Source organism: Vespula vulgaris, chromosome 2 (genome assembly GCF_905475345.1).
Source record: "Vespula vulgaris chromosome 2, iyVesVulg1.1, whole genome shotgun sequence".
Classification (NCBI taxonomy): domain Eukaryota; kingdom Metazoa; phylum Arthropoda; class Insecta; order Hymenoptera; family Vespidae; genus Vespula; species Vespula vulgaris.
The window spans coordinates 1,422,070-1,449,816 of record NC_066587.1 but is presented as its reverse complement, the minus strand read 5'-3'; the positions used below and the strand labels follow the sequence as shown (position 1 = coordinate 1,449,816).

At 28.3% G+C, this 27,747-nt stretch overlaps 3 protein-coding genes across 9 annotated transcripts in view; 2 read left to right on the top strand and 1 right to left on the bottom strand.

Annotated features, from left to right (window-relative positions):
* Positions 1-9,343, top strand: part of LOC127061570 (sodium channel protein 60E-like) — a 97,141-nt gene extending 87,798 nt beyond the window's left edge. For 5 of the 6 annotated variants that reach the window (XM_050988617.1, XM_050988618.1, XM_050988619.1 and 2 more), the window contains one exon: positions 539-9,343. In XM_050988617.1, the coding sequence (XP_050844574.1) occupies positions 539-1,013 (475 nt within the window). In that variant the 3' untranslated portion in view covers positions 1,014-9,343. The remainder of the gene's footprint in view (positions 1-538) is intronic. The other variant, XM_050988620.1, reaches the window with a different exon arrangement.
* A 2,015-nt stretch (positions 9,344-11,358) lies between these two features.
* LOC127061573 (NADH dehydrogenase [ubiquinone] iron-sulfur protein 4, mitochondrial) lies at positions 11,359-12,819 on the bottom strand. 2 transcript variants are annotated; one of them, XM_050988626.1, is made up of 3 exons: positions 12,243-12,819; positions 11,764-12,049; positions 11,359-11,661 (listed from the first exon to the last, which is right to left on the bottom strand). In XM_050988626.1, the coding sequence occupies exons 1-3, from the start codon at positions 12,253-12,255 to the stop codon at positions 11,484-11,486; spliced, it is 477 nt and encodes a 158-aa protein (XP_050844583.1). In that variant the 5' UTR covers positions 12,256-12,819; the 3' UTR covers positions 11,359-11,483. The 2 variants fall into 2 exon arrangements, with proteins under 2 accessions (XP_050844583.1, XP_050844582.1); XM_050988625.1 differs by having other exon boundaries at positions 11,764-12,087; positions 12,243-12,810.
* Positions 12,820-16,693: 3,874 nt separating this feature from the next.
* LOC127061572 (peptidyl-alpha-hydroxyglycine alpha-amidating lyase 2-like) overlaps positions 16,694-27,747 on the top strand; it is a 13,535-nt gene continuing 2,481 nt past the window's right edge. Inside the window, exons 1-8 of the mRNA XM_050988623.1 lie at positions 16,694-17,095; positions 17,221-17,548; positions 17,676-17,833; positions 18,625-18,823; positions 19,928-20,123; positions 21,395-21,580; positions 22,079-22,185; positions 22,318-27,747. The exon at positions 22,318-27,747 is cut by the window's right edge and continues 2,481 nt beyond it. Of these exons, the coding sequence (XP_050844580.1) occupies positions 17,405-17,548; positions 17,676-17,833; positions 18,625-18,823; positions 19,928-20,123; positions 21,395-21,580; positions 22,079-22,185; positions 22,318-22,428 (1,101 nt within the window). The 5' untranslated portion in view covers positions 16,694-17,095; positions 17,221-17,404 and the 3' untranslated portion in view covers positions 22,429-27,747. The remainder of the gene's footprint in view (positions 17,096-17,220; positions 17,549-17,675; positions 17,834-18,624; positions 18,824-19,927; positions 20,124-21,394; positions 21,581-22,078; positions 22,186-22,317) is intronic.

The window sequence follows — 27,747 nt, the reverse complement described above, 5'->3', positions numbered from 1 at the left end:
AGAGAGAGAAAGAAAGAAATAGAAGGAAAGATAACATAAATGTATACAAGAAAAGAAATATAAATATATAAAGAAAAAAAAAAAAAAAAAAGAAACATTACAAAAATTTCGACTCGACGAATTACAAAATGTTGCTTTCGTTCGACGAAACGATCGATTATCTAGCTGCTAGTAAGTACAAATGTTGAAAGAGTAGATTTTTTACATATCTCACATAGTCACCGTGTATCCTGTCGAGAAAAAAAATCCATGTGCACGTTTGACGAAGATTAACGATAATCACCAAAAAAAAAAAGATATAAATAAAAAATAAAGAGACAAAAAAAAAAGAAAAGAAAAAAACAAAATAGATAGATAAGACGACAAAAAATAAGCTAAAAGATAAAAAACAAAAAAGATGTGAAATAAAAAGCGTATACGTACCTACATACGTACACACACACACACACATATACAAACATACATATATATATATATATATATACATATATACACACACACACATATATATATATAAAAAAAATAAAAAATTGCGCAGATCGGTCGGTGCGACGTTGGGCCGTCAGGACGCCGTGGAAACATATCCAGACGAAGACGTCCTGAGTCCGCCGAGTTCGAAACGAAGTTCACTACGTACCAGCGGTACGACATTGTCCCTGAACACTCTCCAACGGGACATTAAGGAGGCCTTCAATCGTCGTTGCAGTAGTCTTCGACGACGTCCACTAGCAGTACCATTGACAACAACAACAACAATCACAACAACCACAGCAACAGCAACGGCAACCGGAACAACAACAACAACAACAACAACAATATTACCAGAACCCGTATCACTTCCTATAGCTGACGGAAGTGACGTCAGTATACTGGTGACCGAGCCTAGCCCAGAAAATTCAGCGCCGCCATTGTCCAGGCCACCGTTGATAAGACAACAATCGGAGGCAACGGTTGTTCACGTACTTGTACACAGAGAAAGCGAGGAGTATAAAGATCAGCAAGACGACAGCTGATGATCCTAAATAATCGATTGAGAACTTGGGCCTGAGTCCCTCTTTGGTTTTTATCAGGGGAGGGGGAAAGAAGGATAAGGATGAACTTTCAATTAGAAGGAATAGAGACGAGAGTGTGTGTGAGAGAGAGAGAAAAAGAGAGAGAGAAAGAGAGAGAGAGAGAGAGGGAGGGAGGTATTTAAACTCTAATCAATGAGAAGACTCACGAAACTTTTAAAATAGAAGGAAGTTAACAATGTCTAATGATCTATGTTATTCTTCTTATTCATCATTATTATCATCTTCTTATTATTATTATTATTCTTCTTCTTCTAATTCTAATTCTAATTCTAATTCTAATTCTTCTTCTAATTCTTATTCTAAGATTATAGAACAAATGAATTATACAACTGAGAGTGGGGGAGAGAGGGGGGGGGAGAAAGAGAGAGAGAGAGAGAGAGGAGTTCGTTCTCGAGTATGTTGTACATATACATATATATATATTATCGATCGATCGATAACGATCATGATAACGATCACGATCTCGATCTCGATAACGAATCGATTCTTATAATTATTATAGAGAAGACTCTTTATATATTTCGATTCTAATGAAAATTAGCGTTTTTAGAGGGAGGTCGTACAACAACTAATGAAAAAAAGAAAAAGAAAAAAAAGGGAAAAAGAAGAAAAAAGAAAAAAAAAATGAAAATGAAAAATTCTTCTTATTACGACGTCTCTTCACAGTAATTTTCATTTGGATAAACTAAATAGGCGTGTTATCGACTTCTCCATATACATATACATATATATGTATGTGTGTGCATGTATGTGTTTTATATACATAAATTTTTTTTCTTAATTATTTTTTAATCTTTTCTTAATGACACGTTGAAAGAGACAAGGATGATAACATTAAAATTAAATGATTACGATACTTTGTTTATTCTATACATATATGTGTGTATGTAATACACAAGTATGTGTAATAACAATACTCTATATTATTAATATAAATAATTTTCTTGTTTTTTTTTCTTTCTTTTATGTCAAATCAGTAGGAGTTATCTAAAAAGAAAGTATTATATAAAGAAGCATTTTTTCATTATTTCTATTATTACAATAATTAGTATTATATTTTTATCTTTTTTTTTTTTATTAGTATTAGTACATATATGTTAATAATATTAGAGTATTATTATTAATAAAATTAAATATTATTATCACTCTATATCACTTAGTATTATCATTATTATTATGATCATTACAATTGTTATTATATTTAAAAATTTTAATTATTCCACATTAACGAAAAAAGAAAAAAAAATAGGAAAGAAAAAAGATCCTTGTCTCTTTAAATCGCGATCAAAGATGTCTGGACCAATTTTCGGGTGGATTCGTTAAACACGTATGCAAACACATACAAACATAAAATTATACGCCGATCTTGATAAAAAAAGAAAAGAAAAAAAAAGAGAGAAAATAGAATATGCAATCGATATTAAATTATTTCATTTCTAATCTTATTAGAAAGATCGTTAGCTCGCCTTCTAGTCAATTCAGACCATCGCTCGGGAGTGTATAAATGTTTGCTGCGAAGAACGTCTTTACAATAAAAGATATATGTATATGTATATATATTTAAAACAGAAATGAGTATACTGCCTCAAAAATCGTAGGATAGATGATTTACTCGGCGTTAATTTTCTTCGGTGAGAGATTAAAAAGAACAAGAAAAAAAAAAGAGAAGGAAAAGAAATGACAATGAGAAAGAGTGGAAAAATAAAAAAAGAAATAGTCGAAACATTTCGTGACAGGAAGAAAGGAAGAATAAAAGCGAATAGATAATATTAACAATAACAACAACAACAACAACAACAACCACAAATTAAACCAAATCAAAGAGAATAAAGAAAATAAAAAGAACAGTAATAACAACAAATACATAAGTATACACTGAGAAAGGAAAGTGAAGGAGGAGAAGGTAAAAAAAAATATAAAAAAATAAGACATGAAAAGAAAAGGAGAAAAGAGGAAAATAGATGTAAAGAAACAACTGAAATAAAAGGAGAAAAAAAATAAGAAACGTAATATACAACGTGACGTGGCTTCCTTCCTTTATTCTAATTACGATATACAATATAAGCTTCATTTTCTCTTTTCGTAATATATATATATATATATATATATATATATATATATATATATATATATTGTATATTTTTTCTTTTTTTTTTGATATATTATTTTTGCATTCTCGACATTTCAAGAGAGAGAAAGAGAGAGAGAGAGAGAGAGAGAGAGAGAGAGAGAGAGAGAGAGAGAGAGAGATCGATAAAATGGCCGATAAAAAAGAAAGATTTATGTGACCTCGTTAGATGCAACCCTTACGTCGATTACGTTCCTTTTTAATTAGTGTAACACACACGTAGTAAAGTTTATTACAGCATCTCTGATTTAAAAGTTCTCAAATATTCGAATTATTTTCACTGACCTCGAACGCTTTTTAAAAGGGAGGAAGAAAGAAATGGAAGTGAAAAAGACAAAATGTAAAATAGAAAAAGAAAAATAAAATAGGAAGAAAAAAAATATGACGAGTATATATAACTAAACGACTGAATGACAAAGATGGAATGAAATAGAGGGGGGTGGGGCAAACAAAAAAAAAGATATAAATAAAAAATACAAAATAAAGGAGACAAGAAAAAAATGGCGGATTTTTTAGAATAATACAAATGTAAAAAAAAATCGAATAAACGAGAACGCTTACACACACCCACGTATACACCCACGTGCACATCCATATCCACATCCACATTCACATCCACATTCATACCCACACACATGCATACATACATACATACAACATACATACATACATATACACACGCAATTCATGTGAAAATATTATATAAAAAATTCGTCATGGTTATAAGTAAGTATATGTGAAATAATGATTATGTACATATGTATATGTATATGTATGTATATATCCATTGAAGAATTCAAGAAATTGATAAACAAAATGGGGAACGTGGGTGGAATTTCTCGCGCTAGTTTTTCACAAAGGTACAACGAATATTTCCCTTTAGGTTGGTTAACAATTAAATAACAGCGAGAAAAACGATGCGTTGGGATAATTTCTTATATCTCGCTTCTCTCTTTTTTTTTGCTCGAGCGTATGCACGAGAAAGAGAGAGAGAGAGAGAGAGAGAGAGAGAGAAAGAGTGAAAGAATAAAACAAAGAGAGAAGGATAAAGAAAGATAGAGAGAGATAAGCAACCACCGAATATATTATAAAAATACATTAAACGACGAGAAAAACGAAAGAAATAATTTCTTAGAAGGAAGAGAGATAATTAAACGAGAGAATTACTATGATAATAATAATAATAATAATAAAAAAAAAAAATTAAATAAAAAATAACAAAGCTTCGCCTCCTCCACCATCTTATATAGCCCCTCGAGGGAAACAAAATAGAAAAGAAAAGAAGGGAAAAGAAAAGAAAGAAAAACAAGAAAATTAAGAAGATAATGAAAATAATGATGATAATGATGATAATTATAACAACAATGATGATAATGATGATGAGAATCATAAGAAAGGTGATAAAAGTGATTAGAAAAAATTTACCTTCTTCTTCGCGTAATCCTCCTTCCTTCCTCTTCTTCTCTCATTTTCTTATTACTTCTTCCTATTTGTCCGATAAAAAAAAAATTTCTCATCGAACAGCAGAAATCCCTCGACATCATCATCACCAATATCGACACCATAATAAAACCTTTTAATCCCAACGACACGAACAACCGCCCATAATAAATCAAGCGTATAGACTTGAACATTGTCAGAGAGTTGATAGAAAGAAAACGAAAGATAAAGAAAAATAAAGGGAGGGAGAGAGAGAGAGAGAGAGAGAGTTGTCACGAATTCATGTCGACCTATAGTGCCTATTTAATTAGCGGACACTGAGTAATATCGCGAGGACGATATATGTATTTGTCACGTTTCCATTTTACTAAACATTTTTTCCAAGCGAACGTGACGATTATGTATCTATAAATAATCGAAAGGGGATATAGGAAAAGATTAAAAGAAGTGAATAAGTAATTAAGAAGAAGAAAAAGAAAAAAAAAGAAGGGAGGAAAGAGAAGAAAAAAAAAAAAAGAAAGAAACAGAACAAAGAACGACACAAAAAAGACAAAGAAAGGAATAAAAAGAGAGAGAAAGGGAAAGCTTAGATTTTGAAATTAGAGAACCCGAGATGGAAACGAAAAATAAATAAATAAATAAATAAATAAATAATAATAAATAAAATAAAATGAATAAATAAATAAATAAATAAAATAAAAATTGAAATGGAGGAAAGGGAACGACAAAGGTAAATAAAATAAAAATTAAGCCTATTATTTAGATTATTAGAAACATACTCGTGCTTTTATTCGAATAAGATCGACGGTCGATAATGTTTTTCTCTCGTATGAAGCTCGGTGATATAGGAAATGATATTATCGACGGGTACGCTTTCCCGCTTGTGTGGGACCGAGTTAACCTAAATATACGTCGCGAGAGTAACTCTCGCGAGAGTGTTGGTTTTCGCGAGGCATATATAATAAAGTTATATGTCAATTAAAGATTATAAATATAGACATACATATATACGTATACACATAGTATACATATATGTATATACATATATATACACACACATATATATATATACATATACATGTTAATTAATTAATTAATTAATTAATAACGTTAATATATAAAATCCAGCGACGCACGATAGCAACTATATACATACGTACGTATATACATATATACATGTATAGTATGTATAAGAGAATTAAAAAAAAAAAAGAAAAAAAATAATAAAAATAAAAAAAATAAAATAAAAAAAAAGAAGGTTAAGTTTTACCACATTATTCCAAATAAAAATAAATTAATTAATTAATGAATTAATAATAACTAGATAAATAAATAATTAAATAAATAATTAAAAAATATAATGGTGAACACAAGAGAAAATTAAATAAATGCGTACAATCATGCGTGGGATGGCTGTTTAGGCATCCTAGAGATCGTTTTAGATATTAGACTCGTAATAATACATAATTTGTCGAATCCGCGCGTGTATGTATGTGTAGACGATTAAATAATTCAAATGATTACGACGAAAAAGTGATTAACAAGAAGAAGAAAAAACAAAGAAAAAATAAATGAATGAATAAATAAATAAATAAATAAATAAATAAGTAAAAAAAAAAAGAAACACAGCAGCACATACTCGTCCTCGCTGTTATTGTAAAATGATTAATGTAAAATAAGATGAATGTGGTGTGGAATGATGACTACATAATATGTATGTATGTCGTCGCAATAACGACAATCCCTATTGTTGTTATTTAAAGATGATGATGATAATGACAATGATGATGATGATGATGATGATTGTTGTTATTATTATTATTATTATTATTATTATTATTATTATTATTATTGTTATCTTTGTCATTACTATTATTATTTAATTAATTAATAGGACCACCCATGTAGAACAAGTTAATTCAACAAATTCCAAAACGATTATTCTTTCGATCTATCCGATTATTATGGATCACTAACGTACTCTCGCTTGAGATCCATATTTTCTGACGAACATATATATATATATATTAAAACACATACGTGAGAGATCATACGGATCAATGGAAAAAAGATAAAAAAAAAAAAGACAGAAAAAGAAACAATTTTCACAAAGAAATTGCGTGAAAAATTAACGATTTACATATATATGTTACTTACGTATCGAAAGTTTGTCGTCAAGGACATTGTATTTTCCAAATTATTTTTTTGATAGTACGTAAAAATGGGCAATACAATGATTTCTCAAGAGAGAGACGAAATAGAAAATGAGCTTCAAACGAGTTTAGAAATGTAGAATGAGACTGTCACACGATTACATATATATATATATATATATATATATATATATGTATACACATATGTGTGTGTGTGTGCGCACATATACATATATAAACAATACATATTATATTAAAAAGGTAGATCGACATCGAAGGTCATGAAAATTTCATAGAATGCGTAAGGAATAGCATATCAATGAAGAAGAAAAAACAAATAAACAAATAAGCGAAATGAGTTGTAGAAAACAAGAACAATTGTTCGAGTTCGTTCGTGTTTGTATGGAAAAAAATGAAGAAAAGAAAGAAAAGCAAAAACGAAGGGAACGAAACAAAGAAAGAAAAGAGCAAAAAAAAAAAAAAGTAGTAAAAAAAATGGCCGACGATTTTGAACGATATGCGAAAATATTATTAATATAGTTCGAATTAAACCTGTCGAAAATTTTCTTCGATAATATTCCATTTGCATTATTTCGATCGATATAAGAAAAAAAAAAAAGAAAAAAAAAAAACACGCGAAGCAACAAAAAGAAAAAAAAAAGAAAAGAAAAAAAAATACGAGCTTTCAATCCCCTTTTTATTATAATATTATACGTCATCTCGTCTATGATATATACATATTTCTTCTTTATTTATTTATTTCTTTATTTATTTCTAATATTTATATATTAATTTTCTCTTTCATTAGAAATATTTTAAAAACACGATGGCGATGACGAGGAAATAAAAAAAGAAGCGTCGTTGAAAAAAAAAAAAAGAATAAAGAAATAAAAAATTTCGTCGCTTTGTTCTTACGATCTTCATATTGCATCATCAATATATATATATATATATATATATATATATATATATATATATATATAATTGGATTATATCGCAATTATATTAAAAATTTTCTCGCCACGAAAGCAAATATGGCGACGAGACGGCTTGCTTTCCTGCAATTTGCTTGGGCATTTAAGATTAAAAAGAAAGATTGGATGGAAGGGAAGAAAGAAAGAAAGAAAGAAAGAAAAAAAAAAAGAAAAACTAACACATTAATAATATCATTGACAATATTAATTATCCACCGCGGGAGATATAAAGTAGAAATATACATTAACGACCATTGTGCGGGTTGAATGCCCAGTCAAAAAATAAATGAATAAATTAAATAATTAAAATAAAAAAAAAAAAAAAATAAAAAAAATAAAAAAATTGAGGAACGTGAGATCGCTAACGTGAAAAAATGCGCGCGTTCAATTTTTCGAGGATCTTTTTGTCCTTAAAAAAGAAAAAATAAGAAAGAAAAAGAAGAATTATATACGCAGGTGGGAAATGAAAAATTTCCTGGACGTTCTTAGATGATTTTAAAAATCGATTACACTTTTTCGAAATAATTTTGGGATAATTTTTTTTACGTCTTAAAACGTACGAGCTAAGCTTGTAGTTTTAAAATCCAATGAAGTAAACATAGAAAACAAAAGAAGAAAAAGAAAAGAAAAAGAAAAAAAGAAATTACTCTACGACGTTTCGAAAAAGAATTGATATAGTAATTAATTTTTAAAAATCATCTAGTAACTTTTGACCTACTTATATATATATATATATATATATATATATATATATATATATAAAATGAAAGAGAAAGAAAAATTATATTCGTCCTTGATTGGAGAAAAATCGTAGCTTTGATCATTCCGCACAATGTGATCGTCAACTAAAAGGCCTATCGTAATAAATAAATAAATAAATAAAAAGAAAAAAAAGAAAGAAAATAATTAAGGAGCGCGGATGTTAATTAATGTCTTCGCACAATAATGATTTTATTTGAAAATTTTATTTAAACGATTCTAATCGAAATGTTTCTTATCGTCACACATACAAACACACACACACACACACACAGAGAAGGACATGCACGTGTTCGATCGAAGCAAGAACGTTCAGAGAATAAAAAATTAAATACGATTCCCCATCGATTTAACGTTAAATTTGTTCGTAAACTATAATCCATTTAGAGGAATAAAATTATTATTATTATTATTATTATTATTATTATTATTATTGTAATAATTATTATTCTCTCGTACGAGTATTCGAGTTTCATTCGCACTTGTTGGCCTTCAATTAAAAATCTTATAATAATGTATCTATGTATGACGTATGTATGTATGTATGTATGTATGTATGTATGTATGTATGTATGTATGTATGTATGTATGTATGTATGTATATATGCATGTATGTATGTACGTATGTATGTATGTATGAAAAAGAAAGAAAGAAAATGAAAAAGAAAAAGAAAAGGAAAAAAGAAGTAGAAGAAGGTAACAAGGGCGAATTTAATCCCGTTCACATATGTATGTAGAAAAGTAAATTGTTAACGAAATTGAATAATGAATATAAATAATAACGGAATATAAATAATAATTAATAATTAAAACAGACTCAATCGTTTATTCGTCGAGAAATTCACATTAAAATTAATAATAAATAAAAAAATAAAAAAATAACAATAACAAGAGTAAAAATTTGAGATCACGTTCATAGGGTTTATTCGAACGTGTGATAATATACCAAGTATATAAGATGACATAGAAAAAAATAAAATAAAAATAAGTTGAACGAGAAAGAGAGATATTGCATATATAATAGTAAATAAACAAAGAAACAAGAAGAAAGAAAAGAAGGAGAAGAAGAAGGAGAAGAAGAAGAAGAAGAAGAAGAAAAGAAAAAAGGAACCGTAAGTTTTATATATATACAATCATTTGTAGAAAATTTAAAATGTCCGCCTTATAAATGCAAAAAAAAAAATGGATCTATCGAGTTTGAGAGAAAATACGTATTGTATGTACGAATGAAACGAACTGTTCGTCGCGGTTATATATTAAACAAAAAGTAAAAAAGAAAAAGAAAAAGGAAAAAGAAAAAAAAAATAAATAAATGAATGAATAAAAATATAAATAAACAACAAACGAATGAATATCAAAAGGAAACAGACAAACGAACAAGAACAAAATGAAAATAAAAGTGAAAAATAAAAATGAAAATGAAAATGAGAAATAAAATGAAAATAAAAAAAAAAAATAACAGAATAAAAAGGAACGTGCATCACGTGTACGTATCATCGCCCCATGTAAATACATATACATATACATATACGTATACATATATATAATATATATACTTATACGTAATGGGGAATAAAAATGAGAGACGATAAAAAGAAAGAAAAAAAAAAATGGCGTTCGTTTAGAATCAAATATGTACATACATATGTTCTCTAAACGTTTGTACTGTATTATTGCTTGTAATAATCGATATTAGAGTCTGAGAAAAGTTTATACGTAAATAGGGCAGTGCATTCCACTTAACATCTTTGAAGTATTATTTTCAATCATCTTTTTTCTCTCTCTATTTCTCTTTGATTATTAACAAAATATTCATTTTGTCGTTCCTTCTTTTTCTCAATCACTCTCTCTCCCTCTCTCTCACATTCATACATATATACACAAATACTCTCTCTCTCTCTCTCTTGCGCGTTAGGTTTCTAACGCGTGTTGTTTGTGCCGGACATTGCGTTTTGCTAATTTCCCATGATCATTGTTAATTCTTTTATATATATATATATATATATATATATATATATATATATATATATATATATATATATAACAAATGATATCTTACTCTCTCTCTCTCTCTCTCTCTCTCTCGTAATATAAGACGTCCATTCCCTCTTCCTTTTATTCTATACTATCTTACTCTTATTATATTATTATTCTTACTTCTGTTTGTTTATTTATTTACTTTATGTATAGTTGCGATCTTACACTATCACGTTATTTCTTCTTTCTCGGCCGTGCTTCCACGAGCCCTCTTGTACACTGTAAAATTTAGCAATTACATATGTATATGTATATATATATATATATATATATATATATATATATATATATATATATATATATATATATATATATATATATATATATATATAGACACACACACACATATATATATATACTCACACGAATGTTCGGTTCAAAGATAACATCAGCAATATCATAAGTGCGGAGTATACATATATAGTTATTTAGTATCAGATATTTTATTATATATTAGCAATAATTCAAATAACGTATTTGAGAGAAGAAACAATCGACGAGAGATCATTTAGATTTTATCATATAGGAATCTTTTTGCTTGTTTTATCAATATTATGATATTATTATTATATTATGAAAATATTATATATATATATGTGTATATATATATATGTATATTTATGTGTATATGTATACATATATATATATATGTATGTACATATATAATTATTCCTAAATAATAAATATTGGAATTTATTGCTAGATAGCATAGCGGATTTTATTATGGATTGTGCACTCCTTATGTGTCATTTCTTTTTTTATTTTGTTTTTTCTATGTTGATAGTAATCAAGAGTACTTTTTATCAGTTTATTCAACCGATTTATAGTATCTTTATACATACAATTATATTATTATTATTATTATTATTTACATACTTCAATGACTAACGATAGTACCTCTATTATTTATCACTTTGCATCACTTAGTAGAAACCCGGGTACGCTTATTCCACGCAAAGTTAGATCCATAAGAACGAGGCTTTGGATCAACCCGATTTGGCTTTTGAACATAATATTTCCAACCCATTCTTTCGCAATGCAAGATAGCTGCCTCTTTACTCGTAAAATCAACTTTCATATTTGACAATGGATCTCCCCTTAATGGAAATATTATTTTAATCCAATAACATTAATAGTCATACGTGCTATATCAAAAATAAGTACTTTTCAACAATGAAATTAATTGTATTATTACTTACGTCGAAGTCCATCCTATCAATGGATTTTCCCAACGTTCACGCGTGTCGAAATCGATTTGCCAGTAATGAATGTTATTGGTACCGGATTGCATAGAATTTTTAGGAGGTTGATAAATGCGAACCATACGAGTTTTAATATGTTCATCTGGTACTCCAGATACTGCACCAATATCTTCTACAACTGGCACCGTGATAGTTACTTCAGCAGGTCTCTCGCTAGGTGCAAATACATCATTTTCTGGGTGTAACTTCAACTTATCCTCTTCTTTTATTCTTCCTTCTTTTTCTAATTTTATAGAACCCGTAGAGAATAATTTTATAAAGCTGCAAACGTTAAAATGGGAACTTCGAGGTACGACAATCAAGGAATATAACAATTTCATAGAGTTATATAAAGGTACGAGGTTATGTTTGTCCAACCGTGTCAAAAAATTTAACCAACACACGAGATAAAAGTGAATAACATATTACAAACTTACCGTTCATTCCCATTGACACTTAATTCCTTGGTGTATCTACGTAGCAATGCACGATACGCCATTTTTATCAGATAAAATGAAAATCCTTTATCACAGAGACATAAGCGAACTAATTCGAAAACGTCGGTCACGGAACACAAACAAGAGAGAACACGAACTGGATTTCAGACGAATGCGACTCGATTGTCAGTCAATTCGATTGTCGAAGTCAAGATCGAGATCGAGATCGTACTATTGTTAAGCCCGCGAAAACTTCAAACCTCCTTTACATCGTTCATTGTCGCATTAAGCGCAAAAAAAAACGTGTGACGAGTGTTACGTTACGAAGAAAAATTTCGATAAATGAGAGAAAGTAAAGAATAAAAAAGAGGATGAGAAAATAATACGAATTATATATATATGTATAAAGAAAAAGAAAAAAAAAAAAGAAAAAAGAGAGCGTTCGTGTATAAAGTAGAGAAAATAAGAGAGAATAAAATCGATAATAACCTTTCTAACGATTCTAATTAATACATAATCGATCGATTTCGGGTATTCAAAAAAAAAAGAAAAATGGAAAACTGACTGACCTACTCCCTTAAAAGGATGCAAAGGAGGGTCGTTCGTTTATATCGTGTAAGATGCACGCATGCTCGGGACGCATTTTACCCGTCTCCTCGCTACCCTTCGCTCTCCACCCTCTGCCCCACCCTCTCACCTCCTCACGACCCCCACCCACCCGTAACGACTTGCATCGTGCAAGGTATCATGCTTCTTGGTTGCAACCATTGCGAAGAAATGCATTTGATCTTGCAAGTGTTATAAATTACGTTTAACGTAAATGTAATATTTCATAAGTTGTTCGTAATTAAATTATCTCGTGACACGTTTCGTGATACGTTTGTGAGAAAAGAGAAAAAAAAGGGTTAAAAGAGGGATCGAAGATGCCGGGCAAAGTAAGTTAATGTCTGATTTAATTCACGTTCGAAGAGTTACGAAATAATCGAAAAGATTTTATATATCTTTCTTGTTGCGATGGACACGATCATTCTTATCGAATCGATCAATATTTGAATAAATGTATCATGTTTGTTCCTCATGAGTTTTATCATCGATCAGAACGTAAGCTAAACTGTTGCTAACAGCTGTTGCTTTGGTGTCACATCGCACGAGACTTCTACTCGGTACTTTCGACTACTTCTATGTATATATATATATATGTATATGTACATATATATACATGTATATGTATGTATGTAGTTGTTTATAATCAAACGTGATATATGTATAAATAATATATATTTATATATATTTTTTTCTTCTTTTTCTTTTTCTTTTTCTTTTCTTTTTTTTTTTTTTTTTTTTAATTTTAACGATACATTGTAATGTTAACAGGACAAAATGGGATTCTTAATATCGGCTATGTTAATTCTATTAATTGGCGTTTATTACGTCAATGCGAGACACATTATAGAAAAGAGAAATTATAGCGATCAGAGTGTCAGCAGATATTTAACAGAGGTAGGCAAAGTTTGATAAAAATTCATTTAAAGAGAGAGAGAGAGAGAGAAAGAACATTCGATATCGCATCAACAAAACATTTTTTTCTTTCATTTCTTTTCTTTTTTCTTTTTTTAAATAAAAAAGTAATCTTACTTTTATTCTGAAACAAACAAAAAAAAATATATATATATATTTGCGAGAGATTCAATCGAGAAGGATGATGATGACGACTAAGACGGGGGTGACTAAAAAAGAAAAAGACAGACAGAGAGACAGGAAAGAAAAAAGAAAAAAAGAAAAGAAAAGAAAAAAAAAAGAAAGAAAAAAAGAGAACGACTCTATACAAACTAAATGAAAATGTCGAAATATAATATAATATAACAAACAAACAAATAAAATAAATAAATAAATCTGATCGATTTGAAATCGTCCTTTTCGTATATAATTTAGAGAACCTGTTGGTGGAACGAGGTGTGCAAGGAAGTATTTCATAGTAAATTTCGTTGCCGTTGTCCAACTTGGTCCTATTGCCGTTCTCCTGGAAGATATTACGATGCACATTGCAGTATGACGCGCACAGGTTATATTTGGACTCAGCCGGAAACCTCGCTAACTCTGGAAATCGATAACTAACCGGGACAAAACGTAGATACGTACGAACATACGTACATACATATATACATATATACGTACGTACGTACGTACATACATATATAGATACATATGTATAATATCTAGTTTACGTCTATGCTACATCGAATCAAATATTTCCTCCTCCTTGTCCCTCCCCCAGCTACCACCCACTTTACACTATCCATCTTCATGAATCCCATAAAATTTTAATCTAAATTCTCTTGTACTCGGTGTACGTTTTAATGTGAGAAATCGATTGAAATCAAATCAAATCAAATCAAATCTAATCTAATCTAGTCTAATCTGATCAAATTTAATCAAATCAAATCAAATGAAATTTTAGAAATCTTTTGAACGTTTTTTATATAGCATCGTTAAGATGACTATGAATTAGTATTGACTTATATTATGTATATGTATATATATATATATATATATATATATATATATATATTAATATTTATTATTGAAAGAATTTTCACGAGTTATTCATGCGGCACCCGTGTTGTTATATATAAATCGATTGATAATATTCAAGATTATCAATTGGTATATTATTAATTGATATGTTTTAATCAAACATCGAACACGTTTAAAGTGTGATATTTGATCCATTGTCTCTTTACAACGCATTATTATAATGTAACACCTAAGTTGTAAATTATAAGGCACGCGATTCTTCTTTATTACTGCCATGAATTTCTAATCAGTAGTGATGGTAGAGATTATTCATTACATAGAATGAAGAATATGAAAAAGGAAGAAAAAATAAAGAAATTAAATAATAATAATAATAATAATAATAATAATAATAATAATAATAATAATAATAATAATAACGATAATAATAATAATAAAATAAAATTCCTATGGAATATTAATAATTTATTAATTTCATTTCGCAAACACATCGAATTTTTCGAAGGCAAAAGAAATAAAAAAGAATAAAAAAGGAAGAAATATTTTTAAATATCTCGCACTACATAAGTTTCTTTAAGTCTTCCAAATTTGATGACGATAGTAAAGTTAGACGAAAGAAATGGAAAAAGTAAAGGAAAAAGAAAAGGAAAAAAAGAAAAAAAGTTGCGAGTAAAAATTTAGGAGCTAATCGAATTGTTTCAATATAATTATATCTCTCATATTTATGAAAAAAAAATATTTATATATCACTGCCACTCTCTTGCCATATATTGTAATATTTAATTAATCTTGTTGAAATCGAATATAAAAATCAAATACTTCGAATTTGCTGCTTTACTTTTATCACAATCTCTTATCAATTATTATAATAGAAATAATAGTTACACACGATAATACACACGATGGCTTAATAATTAGAGAAAGTAGATAAAAGGATAAAGCAGATAAAATTTTTGTGATATTACTTTGTAACGTTACATCTGTAATTCCAAGCAAGAGAAAAAAAAAAAAGAAAAAAAGAAAGAGAAGATTAATCAAAATTGTAATTTATCTATGTATATCGTATATCTTAAAGACGTTATAATAAAAATATATAAATCATACAACGAAAGATTATTATTTATTTTCACAAACATAGTATGATAGTATGATATATATTAAAGATTTTATTTCATAATAATTCGAATGAAATCGTGATTGAATATATGTGACTATTTGCGTGCGCGTGTGTTAGGACCTTGTGAAAATTTTCCTTTCGAAAAGGACATGGTGGTCAGACTTATCAAGCTTTATCTAATTTTTATCATCCACAATGTCTTCAAATAAAAATTCGTCAAACGTTTATACTGTCGTATATCGAATTAAAAAAAAAAAAAAAAGAAAAAAAAGAAAAAAAAGCGAGAAGAACAAATATAAAAATTAAGAAAGATCGAAAAATTCAAAGATTCTTAAATATCCATTTAATTCTTATCTATCGTATCATTAAATAAAATTTCCGATAGGTTATATCACATATCACGGAAGAAAAAAGAAGGAAAAGGGACAAGAAAAAATGTTTAGCAATTACAAAAATGAGAAATATAATTCGTTGATAAAATATAATGGATATTAAAGGTTAAAGATACGATAACAACAATAGACAAGAGACAACGTTGGGAAGATCAATGAAATCTATTATTCAATGTCAAGGAGACATGTAATACAGGAGTAAGTAGCTACGTAAAAGCGTCTGAGTTTCTCTCAAGGTCAAGAGGATTTCATCCAGGAAATATACACAACAATATCTACATAATCTTACCGTACGACTAACTACGTAATTTGGCCGGGATTTGTGCCGCCATTATTGATGCGCGCGCATATCGATTGGCCCAGTTGTCCGGAGTTATATTACAGAGCAGGTCCTGCCAGTGAATCCTGGACCAAGTGCAGTTGGTTTAGAACGGTTGATAGGACAACACGTTCGCCAGCTGTCGGACGAAAATTCACTTTTTAATATTAGCCCCACCTTTTTTCTTTAATTTTCGCGTTTCGGATTTTACTTGTTAGCTTTTTCTTTTCCCAATTCTTCCACATATTCTATACAAAAACTATTCTCAACCTGTCTCAATAATTTCCTATAAATATTTTGACATATCCTTTACATTATCCTTTCCATTTAAATCCATTTGTTTCTTTCTTGATCTCTTCTATATAATTCCATCTCTTTCCTTCTCCTCTATCACAAATTTGTTTGAAAAGAAAAGAAAAAGATACACACGTACATATATACGTATATAAAAAAAGTTCAATTTGGTTCGTCATCTTCCATATCGATACTCGTAAGTATTTTCTTCGAGAAGATAGAAATATCTTTTTAACATCGTTTTTTGATTTCGATTTAAAAAAATTGTTAATAATTTTTTACTCGCCGAGTATCCTTCGTCGAATTTTATTATTTATTCAGTTATTATTATCCGTTTCGATGACGTCGTACGGGACTTTGTGAGTTAATACGTGCGTGCGCGCCAGCGAGAGAGCGAGAGAGAAAAGGAGAGAGTTATCGATTTAAATTCGACGAGGAGAAGAGATAGTTTGGAGCGAGCCAGTCGGTCACGTATCACCGAAGAAGAAGATCTCGAAGAATTTCAATGTCGAGGAAAGTCATCGGGCAAGTTCTTTTCATTTTCTTTGGTTTGTTTTTCTTTGTCGATGATGTCACGTCGGATCTCAATGATCCAACAATTTTTGAGAGAGATCGACCCTACATGGACGACTGGTTGGACATTTTTTCGGTGAGTTTTTCAATATTCTATGTTTTTGTTTCTATTCTTGTTTGTTGTTTGTTGTTTTTCGATTCAATCATTCGAATGATCTTGTATCGTCGTCCTTATATCGTTCTTCTTATATTTTTTTTCCTAGACCTTGATAAATATCGAAATGGAGGAGAAATTGTTGATACCGGTGGAGAATCGTGATTGGCAAGGTCCAGAAAATCTTGGCCAGATTTCTGGAGTCTCGGTGGATCCTTCGGGATATCCTGTAGTCTTCCATCGTGCCGATCGATTATGGAGATACGAGTAAGTATTTTCTCTTTATTCTTATATATTTTTTCGTTTTTGGCTTTTTCTTTTTGCGTGAAACGTAATCATCTTCGTTTATACAAGATTTAACATATGGACGTGTATAGCAGTTTAACATATGGTACTTATGTATATCTGATAATACGATTCTAACGTCTAATGCATGAAAATTAATAAGAGAGAATTGTTATCATTCTTATATTTTTCTCTTTTTCTTTTTTTCTTTTTTCGTCCAAATGAAGTATTCTTCATTTATTGAAAATTTGATTTACGTTCATACGTAGCACGTATATTTCCTAATAATACGATTCTAAAGCCTAACGTAATAATAATGGAAAAGTATATTTACGATTTTTATATCTAATGACAATTAGACGAAAGAATTTAATATCGTAATGATTAGAATAAATTTTTTTATGTATATATTGATTTACGCAAAATTTGATATTAACAATTATTATAAGTAATAATAAGATTACGATACAACGTCGGATCGATGACGATCAAATTTTGTCGTATTATTTATATATATATATATATATATATATATATATATATATATATAAAAGAAAAAATTGCGTATATCGATTCATAATTCATTTTTTTATATTTCTATATATTTATAATCGATATAGTAACAATAAGATTACAATTTTAATGATCGGAATTATGACGACAAATTTTTTTATATTATTTTTTATCGATTACAAAATTGCTTACATAAAATAGTATTTCCTTTACTCATGTAATAGTTATTTTTAATATTATTATAATTTTGTTATAAATAGTACCTTCACCAATGATAATGTTTATCAAGAGGAATACAAAGGGCCGATAAAAGAAAATACCGTGCTAACGTTGGATCCAAATACTGGTGAAATTTTACGTGGCTGGGGGAATCACACGTTTTATTTGCCACACGGTATACATATTGATGGTTTTGGAAACGTGTGGTTAACCGATATTGCTCTTCATCAAGTTTTTAAGGTAACTTTTTAAATAATTGTAATTATTATTAATTGTTTTTCCATCCTTACCACTTTTGGCTCAACGCAACCCCTATCAAAAAAATTTTTCCAACTCTATACTTTCACCCCTCTCTTTCTCTCTCTCTCTCTCTTTCTCTCTCTCTCTCTCTCTCTCTCTTTCTCTATCTCCCTATCTATTTTGCTTTAATTTATCCAAATCGAATATCAATCGGAAAAACAGCAGCACACGAACGATAATTTGTAAAATGGGCCAACAAAAAAAAAAAACAGAAAAAATTTTCACGTTTAAAAAGTCAGAATCATTTTTTCGAATATTTTTAACAGCATTAATTATAAAACTCTGTAATCATTTTCAAGATACTATTGATATATATATAAAAAAAAAAAAGAAAAAAGAAAAGATTATAATTCAACGATAAAATGAATATTTACGAATTACGATAATTCAGGGGGTATGATATCTGAAAAAATCGATAATAATAATTTCAGAATCCAATATTCAGATTTTTATAAGAAATTTTGTTCTCCTATTGTTTTCTTTTTCTATAGAAAATCAAATGTAAAATTGATCACGAATTTTTTTCTTTTTCTTTTTTTTTTTTTCAAATACATATATATTTCTTTTTTAATACAACTTGTATCAGTAACGTATCTTCCAAAAATTATAATCGGTAGAACAAAACGTTCAATAATTTTTTTTCATTCTCTTATTTCCGATTTATTTCATTTCCATAAATATATATATATATACACACACACACATATACACATACATATCCAAGAATAGATATAAGGAAATAACCACTATCTTTTCTTTTTTTCGATTAAAATCGTCAAAAAAAAAAAAAAAATTTTCTGCACATAAGCGAGATGACATAATAACAAAATATAATTTTGTTTTCACGACGACAAAAAATAATAAAAAATTTCGATCCTCGTCGTTGTCGTCGTCGTCGTCGTCGTTATCGTCCTCGTCGTCATCATTGTTATTACTATTGTTGTTATTGTTGTTGTTGTTGTTGTTGTTGTTGCTTTCTCTTTTCTTTCTTCGTTTTTCTTTTTATTTTTCTCTTTTCTATTCTTTTCCCAAATTTGAAAACAGTACGACAGTAATGGGATTCTCGGGCTGTCACTCGGTCAACGATTCGAGCCAGGAAACGATCTTGAACACTTTTGTCAACCGACGTCAGTCGCTGTGGCACCGTCGACAGGCGAGATCTACGTCGCTGACGGCTACTGCAATCGTAGGATTATTCTCTTCGATTCAATGGGAAAACCACGATACAGCATAGAAGGACGTACGTTGTCGGTCGCTTAAACGTTTTATTTCAACGTTGAAAAATCATTCATGCGTTTGTTGTGTCAATTTTAAACGTCTATCTCGTGTCGTTCCTCCATAAATTTTTTTTTTTTTTTTTTTGGCGAGTTTGACATCAACCTCTACCTCCACTCTCACCCTCACCTCTACCCTAACGACAACCCTCACTATCGTCGATCCCTCTCTCGTCGTTTTTATTCAATATTCGTTTGATCATTTATTTAGAATTTAATGATCCGTATTTTTAATAATATTATTTATTAAATTAATTAATATATTTAAGTAATCATTATTTAGATATTAAAAATTGATATATTACATATTACTTTATGTTAATTATTATTTTGTATTAATTAATTTTGTATGAATTAATATGTGCGAGTAATAATTAATAATGCCGATTAATAGAGAAAAAGAGAGAAAAGAAAAAATGAAAAAAGAAATATTCAATATTTTAATCATAACATTTGTCGATAGTTTTAATAAAAGTTAAAAAGGGAGAATATTATTTACAACGAATTCGATTCGATGCAATTCGAAATTAAATTTTAATGTTCGATTGTTTATCGAACATATCGTTCGTATTACGTATCCGATTATTGTAGATAATGAAATGTTCTTATATATATTTAATCGATCGTTTTTATTTTATTTTTTATTTATTCATTCATTCGTTCATTTATTTTCTTTTTTTACAAAATAAATAGCGATCGATTAATAAAAATACTGATCAAATGATTAGAACTATTTTTATCCTATTTCCTTTGTGTGTATGTGTGTGTTTTTTTCCTTTTTATATTCTTTTTTCTTTTTTCCCTTTCCCTCTTGCCTTTACAAATTCGATTACTTGATTTTACGTAATCATTTCCATATTTTTCTTTTTCATTAACACGACTCGTCTTTTTTTATTGCCATTGAAAATATTTGTCGTAGAAACTAATTTTTATGTTATATTATTTAAAAAAGAAGAAACAAATAATCAAAAAATTCGTACATGTATACTTGATAATCTTATCAAAATGAAAAAAAAGAAAACTATTGAGTTTTTATATCGTAGATTTAAGAAAAAACATTTTCGAATCGAATATTCAAAATTTTTCATTCTTTTTATATATTTTTGATCGACATCTAATGAAACTTTGAAACTATGAATCTATCAAGTTTGTTTATGCCATTTGATCGTGAATAATGTATCTATAATCGGTTTAAGATTATTTCGATTATTAATATGAATGATAATTTTCTTTTTAGACGAGGTGAATCTACTGATACCACATTCGTTAACAATATTGTCTAACGGAGATCTCTGCATTGGCGATCGAGAAAATGGAAGAGTACTTTGTGTAAATGTTAAACTTTTCGGATCGGAAATCGTGGTCTCCAAACCACCATATTCTATTTCATTCGTTGGCCGAGTTTTCGCTATTGCATCTTATCGTAAGTATATATTATTATTATTACATTACTATTATTATTAAAATTTTTATTTCTTTTCATTGCAAGATGGCAGTCAAAAGTTGTCGGATGATTCAAAAGAATTAATATTACTCTTTCGAGAAGAAATAATTCAGAAAAATATTCTTCTTTCATATTACAAAACTTCAAGCATTATTTTTGCTTCTTTATTTCGCGAAAATCGTTAATTATATATTTTAAAATTAATGACGCAATTGTTGTCCAAAATAAACTTTAACGTCATCTTTCTTTTTTTCTTCTTTTTTTTTTTATATAAACGAAAGTTATTATTAATTCCTTTAATGGGAGATAATTTTCTTTTTTTTTTGGGGGTGGGGAAACTACAAGTGTTATTCGCAATAAGATTTTTTTCTTTCTAAAGATTATTTAAAAAAAAGAAAGGGAAGACTTATTAATCAATTTCAAATTAATATTGCAATTATTATTATTATTATTAATATTATTATTATCGTAATACAGGTGACTGGATTTACGCCGTGAACAACATGTATAGTACAAATGCAATAGGTTACATGATAAATCCATACACTCGAAAAATCAGCAATCTATGGTATCCTGAATACGGTGTAAGTAAACTTTCTCCATATATCGTATTATCTAAAAATAAAAGAAAAAAAAACAAAAAATGAAAAAGAAGACTAAAACTCGTTTCCAATAATTCTCATTAATATAATATTTTCATGATCTTCCTTATTTAGAATTTTCGAAATCCACATGACATCGGGATATCCCCAAATGGCACGTCACTTTACGTCAGCGAGATCGGTCCTAATAAAGTATGGAAGTTCGATTTGATAAAACATGTTTGAAGAAAAATGAAGAAAATCGACGATCGATCCTCCAAAAGTTAATGTAACAATCGCATCAACAGCCAAAAAAAATTGAAATGAAAAAGAAAAAAAAAAGGAAAAAAAAAGAGAAATAACAATAACAAAAAAAAAACAAATGAAAAAAACTGAAGAAAACGATACCCCCATAAAAAAAAACAAAACAAAATAAAATAAAAGCAGAAATATAAAAGATAAAAGATAGACAAAGAAAGAAGAAAATCAAATTCAAAAAAGTCATATATGTATACATACATACATATATGACTTTTTTGAGTTTATATATATGTGTGTGTGTGTGTGTGTGTGTGTGTGTGTGTGTGTGTATATATATATCATGGGGGATACATTTAAATGGCACATCACTGATCTCGCTTTTAACCGATTATCGAAAAGTATAGATTCTATCCAGAAAACGTCTTTAAGATGAGAAAGAAAAAAATCAACGTACTATCTGAGAGTCATAACAATGACATGTAAAAAAAAAATATACCAACCCTTTCAAAAAAAAAAAAAAAAGAAAATTAAAAAAGAAAAAACGACAAAAAATAAAATCAAGAGAAAGTGATACCAAATAAAAAAAGATTAAAAAAAGAAAATAAAAAAAAAACAAAAGATAAAAGAAATAAGGAAAAAGTAAGACGGACGAGGGGAAAAAATATTAAATAACGAAAATCGTATATATGTCGATAAATATAAAATACATACGTACTCGTATATATATATATAAAAAAAGTAACAACAGCATATATATATATTATATTATTATATTCTTCATGGTGGGGAGGGGTGGAAGATAAGAAAAAAAAACGAAGAACGAATGCGGCAACGACGACAAAAAAAAAGTTAAAAAATAAAAAAAAAAAAGGAAGATAAAAAGAAGAAAAAAAACAGAAAAGCCAAAAAAAAACAAAAATCAAAACAAAAACCAAAACAAAGGAGAAAAGAGAAAACAAGAAAACGTACATGAATTGACGAAGGTTATATATATATATATAAAAAAAAGAAAGAAAAGAAGATGAGAAATTAAAATAAAAAGAATCCATTCTGTGCGGATCATCGTAAGTGTTACGTCGCTTTAACGTGAATCAATCCAACTATGATAATATATGAGTATATATATATATGTACAAATAAAAAAAAAAAAAAGAAACAATGAAGGAGAAGAAAAAAGAAAAAAGAGAAGTAAGAAGAAAACGAGAAGAAGGGATGACAAAAAATTCGAATGGAAAAAGGAAAAAGAAAGAAACATTTAAAAAATGATCAAAGAAAATAATAATGATGAAAAGAAAAGAAAAAGAGAAAGGACACGAATAAGAAAAACCAATGAGGAGAAGAAATTACAGAGAAACATAAAAGTCAGATAAATGCAAATATACCTAATGAAAAATACCTAATAATAATAATGATAATAATAATAATAATAATAATAATAATAATAACAATAATAATAATATAAATTATATTAATAGTATTATTAATAATACTAATAATAATACACGTGAGGAGTGTGTATGTAACGCGCGACATTCTCATCGTCTCTTTGGAACCTAAACTACCTCCTTCTATTTGAACTCCAATTACGTACGTACATATAGATGAGAGGGTAAACGAGTATGCAAATGTCCTGTCCTATGTACGTATGCGTATATGTGTACTCATGCGTTTGTGCGTGCGTGCGTGTGTGTGTGTGTGTGTGTGTGTGTGTGTGTGTGTGTATGTATGTATGTATGCTAATGCACAAATTCTGCAAATTAATCTACACACGTAGACTAGTAACGTGTGTATTTTAAACGCGTGAAAATATGTAGAGTGGATTTGAGCTCGCACAGATGTACACATACACACATACACATACATACTAATACACATACACGCATATACATAACACCGATCCATCGTACACGTGTGTATGTTGATCACGAATATTTCCAACGAGTCTCTTACGAATTCGTTTCTTCGTTCACGTTTTATTAATTCTTTTTTGATACTCTCTTCATATTTCTGATTTTACGCATTTCGTGTGTATGCTGTTTGTCTGTGAATGTGTATGTGTGGATGTATGTATATGTATGCGTGTTTACGTATCTGTTTTTCACGAATGCGAATGCATGCACGCGCGCGTGCTCGTACGAATCGTTTGAATGCGTATTTGAATGTATTTTATCAATCGAAACATATAATATGATCGAACAAAAAATCATTGATTTTGTGTGATCGATTGTTTAGATCTTTGGAGGGTTAAAAAGAGGATAAAGAAGAACCGAGAAAAATAATTAGAGGAAACAATTCGACGTTCATGTTATGTTAACGTGTTAATTTTACGAGTAGAGATTTGTTTTCTTTTTTCTTTATTTCTTTTTTTTCTGGAAAGGGGTAAGAGACAAGGGATGATTTAAGCGATTACAGGATAAGGCATTTTTCTTTTTGTAATATTCGACAAGTTTTTTTTTGTGAAAAAATGTTCGTACAAAAAAAAAATTGAAAGAGAGATGCAAAGATAACGTAGCAAGAGACGTCAGATAAATTATAATTGGAATATTGATTATTTGATTCTGATTTATCATTTGGTTGAAAGGGTATTGAGAGTGCGACGAGATTTCTTTTTCTAATTTTTTTTGTTTTCTTTGATTTTCTCTTTTTTCTTTTTTTTTTTTCTCTTTCAATCCTATATAACACTTCGTAATAAAAGTCAGATAATATTCAGATAAAAGGAAATGGAGGCGACGAATTAATTACAGTTATTGATCGATCCTAAACGACATTAGCATTGAAATATAATATAAGAGATATAATATAAATGTAATATAAAAATTGATATAAAAAAATAATAATCGTAACTGTTGAATCTTTTTTCTCTTTCTTTTTTTTTCATTCATTTATTTTCTTTCGTATTGAATTCTTTTTCCTTCTTTTTCTTTTTCTTTTAAATGAATTAAGAAGTAAATGAGATGATAGATCGATAGTTACGGTTTTTAAGAAGAATATAATTAAAAATATGAACGTACACGTTCGTACTTACTCGAAGGATTAATTAAATATATAATTAATTAGAGACAATATGCAGGAAAGTCATCGACACGTTTTGCCTGTAAGAGCGTACGTGGCATTGGTACTTAATTGTAATAATTTTGTTAAATTATTGCTGCGTATTATAAAAAGAAAAAAAAAAGAAAAAATAACCAAAAAAGACAAAGAATATTTCATCGATTGGGAAAAAAGAGATGGAAAGGACTAACCTAAAATTAAAATAATAATCTAACAGGACGAGAAAGATAATTATTTAAAAGATATGTATGATAAAAGTTTGGTGTTATATACATGGTGGAACGTTCTAATTGGATAAAAATGCAGGACCGATTATCAAACCCGACATTTTTATGTATATTACATTTATTATATTTTTATTATATTACATTGTATATATTTTTTTATTTTTCATAAAAAAATTAAGAGATCCGTAAAAATTTTCCTGATAATTTATCAAATTCATAACAAATATTATTTGTTGAACATGAATTAATGAATCTTCAAATGATATATCTTTATTAGATTTTATTTTCATTTTAAATATTAATTTTTTGGAAAGGGATTAAAGGTTCCGTAAAAATTTTCGTGATAATTTATTGAAGTAATAACAAATATTATTTGTTGAAAATGTATTAATGAATCTTCAAATGAATTACATCTTATTAGATTTTATTTAATATTATCTTTTTTTTTTGGAAACGAATTAACGAATCTTTAAAAATATTTTCGATAATTATTTCGAGATATCGTAACAAATGTTATTTTCTGTAAAAAACAAACTGATCAATCATAAGAAATTCGTTTGAATCGTGATTATTTCAAAGTAAAGAAAGAAAGTAGACATCTATGACTGTTTCGACGTAAAAAATAATTGATTATTTTTATTATCATTATAACTTTTTTTCTATTATATATATATATTTTTTTTATAACGACAACGTCCTGTCAAAAACGAATATAATTATTAACGAAAACGAAATGTTTCGTTAATCAAAAGTAGTTACAAAACGATTACTTTCATCTCTTTGCAAAATGATAAAGAAACAAAGATTAAAAAAAAATACAAAGAAAAAAGAAGAAAGTTGAAAACGAAAAAAAAAATCAAAAAAGAAGAAAAAGAAGAAGAAGAAGAAAAAAAGAGATGACACATTACTCGACAAAATTATAATAAAATCATTAATAAACAATGACGTCAGACATGCAAATTAATTCCAATCGAGGATCGTCACAAAGAACTATTGATCTTGACTAATATATATCAAAACTTATGTATGTATGTATGTACATATGTATGTATGTACGTATGTATGTATGTACGTATGTATGTATGTACGTATGTATGTATGTATGTATGTATGTATGTATGTATGTATGTATGTATGTATGTATGTATGTCATTGAGAAAATAAAAAATTAATCCTAGATCTTTTTTGAGTATAGAACGATCTATTGACGAAGGGAATTGTACGGAATAAAAAATAAAGAAAAAAAAAAAAAAAAGATAGGAAAAACAAAAAGATAAAAAATGCGATATAATACGATAACTTTCCTGCATCAATATTAATTCTTACGAATCGATCGAGATATATAGTTTAATTATATTTCAGATATTATAAATCGATATTATAGTTCTGGATCTGTAATCTTTGTTGTTGTTGTTGTTGTTGTTATTATCGATGATTTTTTCTCTTTTAATCTTTTCTTTTTCTTTATGTTTTCTATCGAACGAACGAATAAACGATCGGAAATGTAAAGGGAGAAATAGAAGAATAAGAGAATAATTAAAAAAGAAAATTAAAGAGAAAAGATCAGCAACGACTACAATAACAACTACAATAAAAATTACAGATCGACAACTATCATTATTCGATATATCGATCGAATGTTTTAAATGACTTCGATAATCTTCGCGATATATAAATATATATGTACGTATGTATGAATGTATTTATGTATGTATCTATGTATGTATGTATGTATGTATGCATGTATGTATTTATGTACGTACATATAAATACACATCGTCGACGCGTTAGTCGCGTTTATGTGAGTACAAGTTAAACAAACAACAAATTTAGCTTTCCTCTTTTATTAGGTAAAAAGGGTTGACGAATGAATGAATGAACGAACGAACGAACGAACGAACGAATGTACGAATGAAGGAACGAATGAATTATTTAATAAGAAGAGAAAAAATAAACCATAAAAATAAAAACGAAGAAGAAACCAAAAAATATCCAAGAACAAACAGTCGATTTAAAAATATCCAAA

Excerpts from the sequence above, each read along its gene's own strand:
- LOC127061573 (XM_050988625.1), bottom strand. The coding sequence starts at position 12,304 with ATGGCGTATCGTGCATTGCTACGTAGATACACCAAGGAATTAAGTGTC. Across the intron at positions 12,088-12,242 it reads AGTGTCAATGGGAATGAACG|CTTTATAAAATTATTCTCTA; the intron begins GTAAGTTTGTAA and ends TAACGTTTGCAG. Across the intron at positions 11,662-11,763 it reads TTGATAGGATGGACTTCGAC|GGGAGATCCATTGTCAAATA; the intron begins GTAAGTAATAAT and ends ATTTCCATTAAG.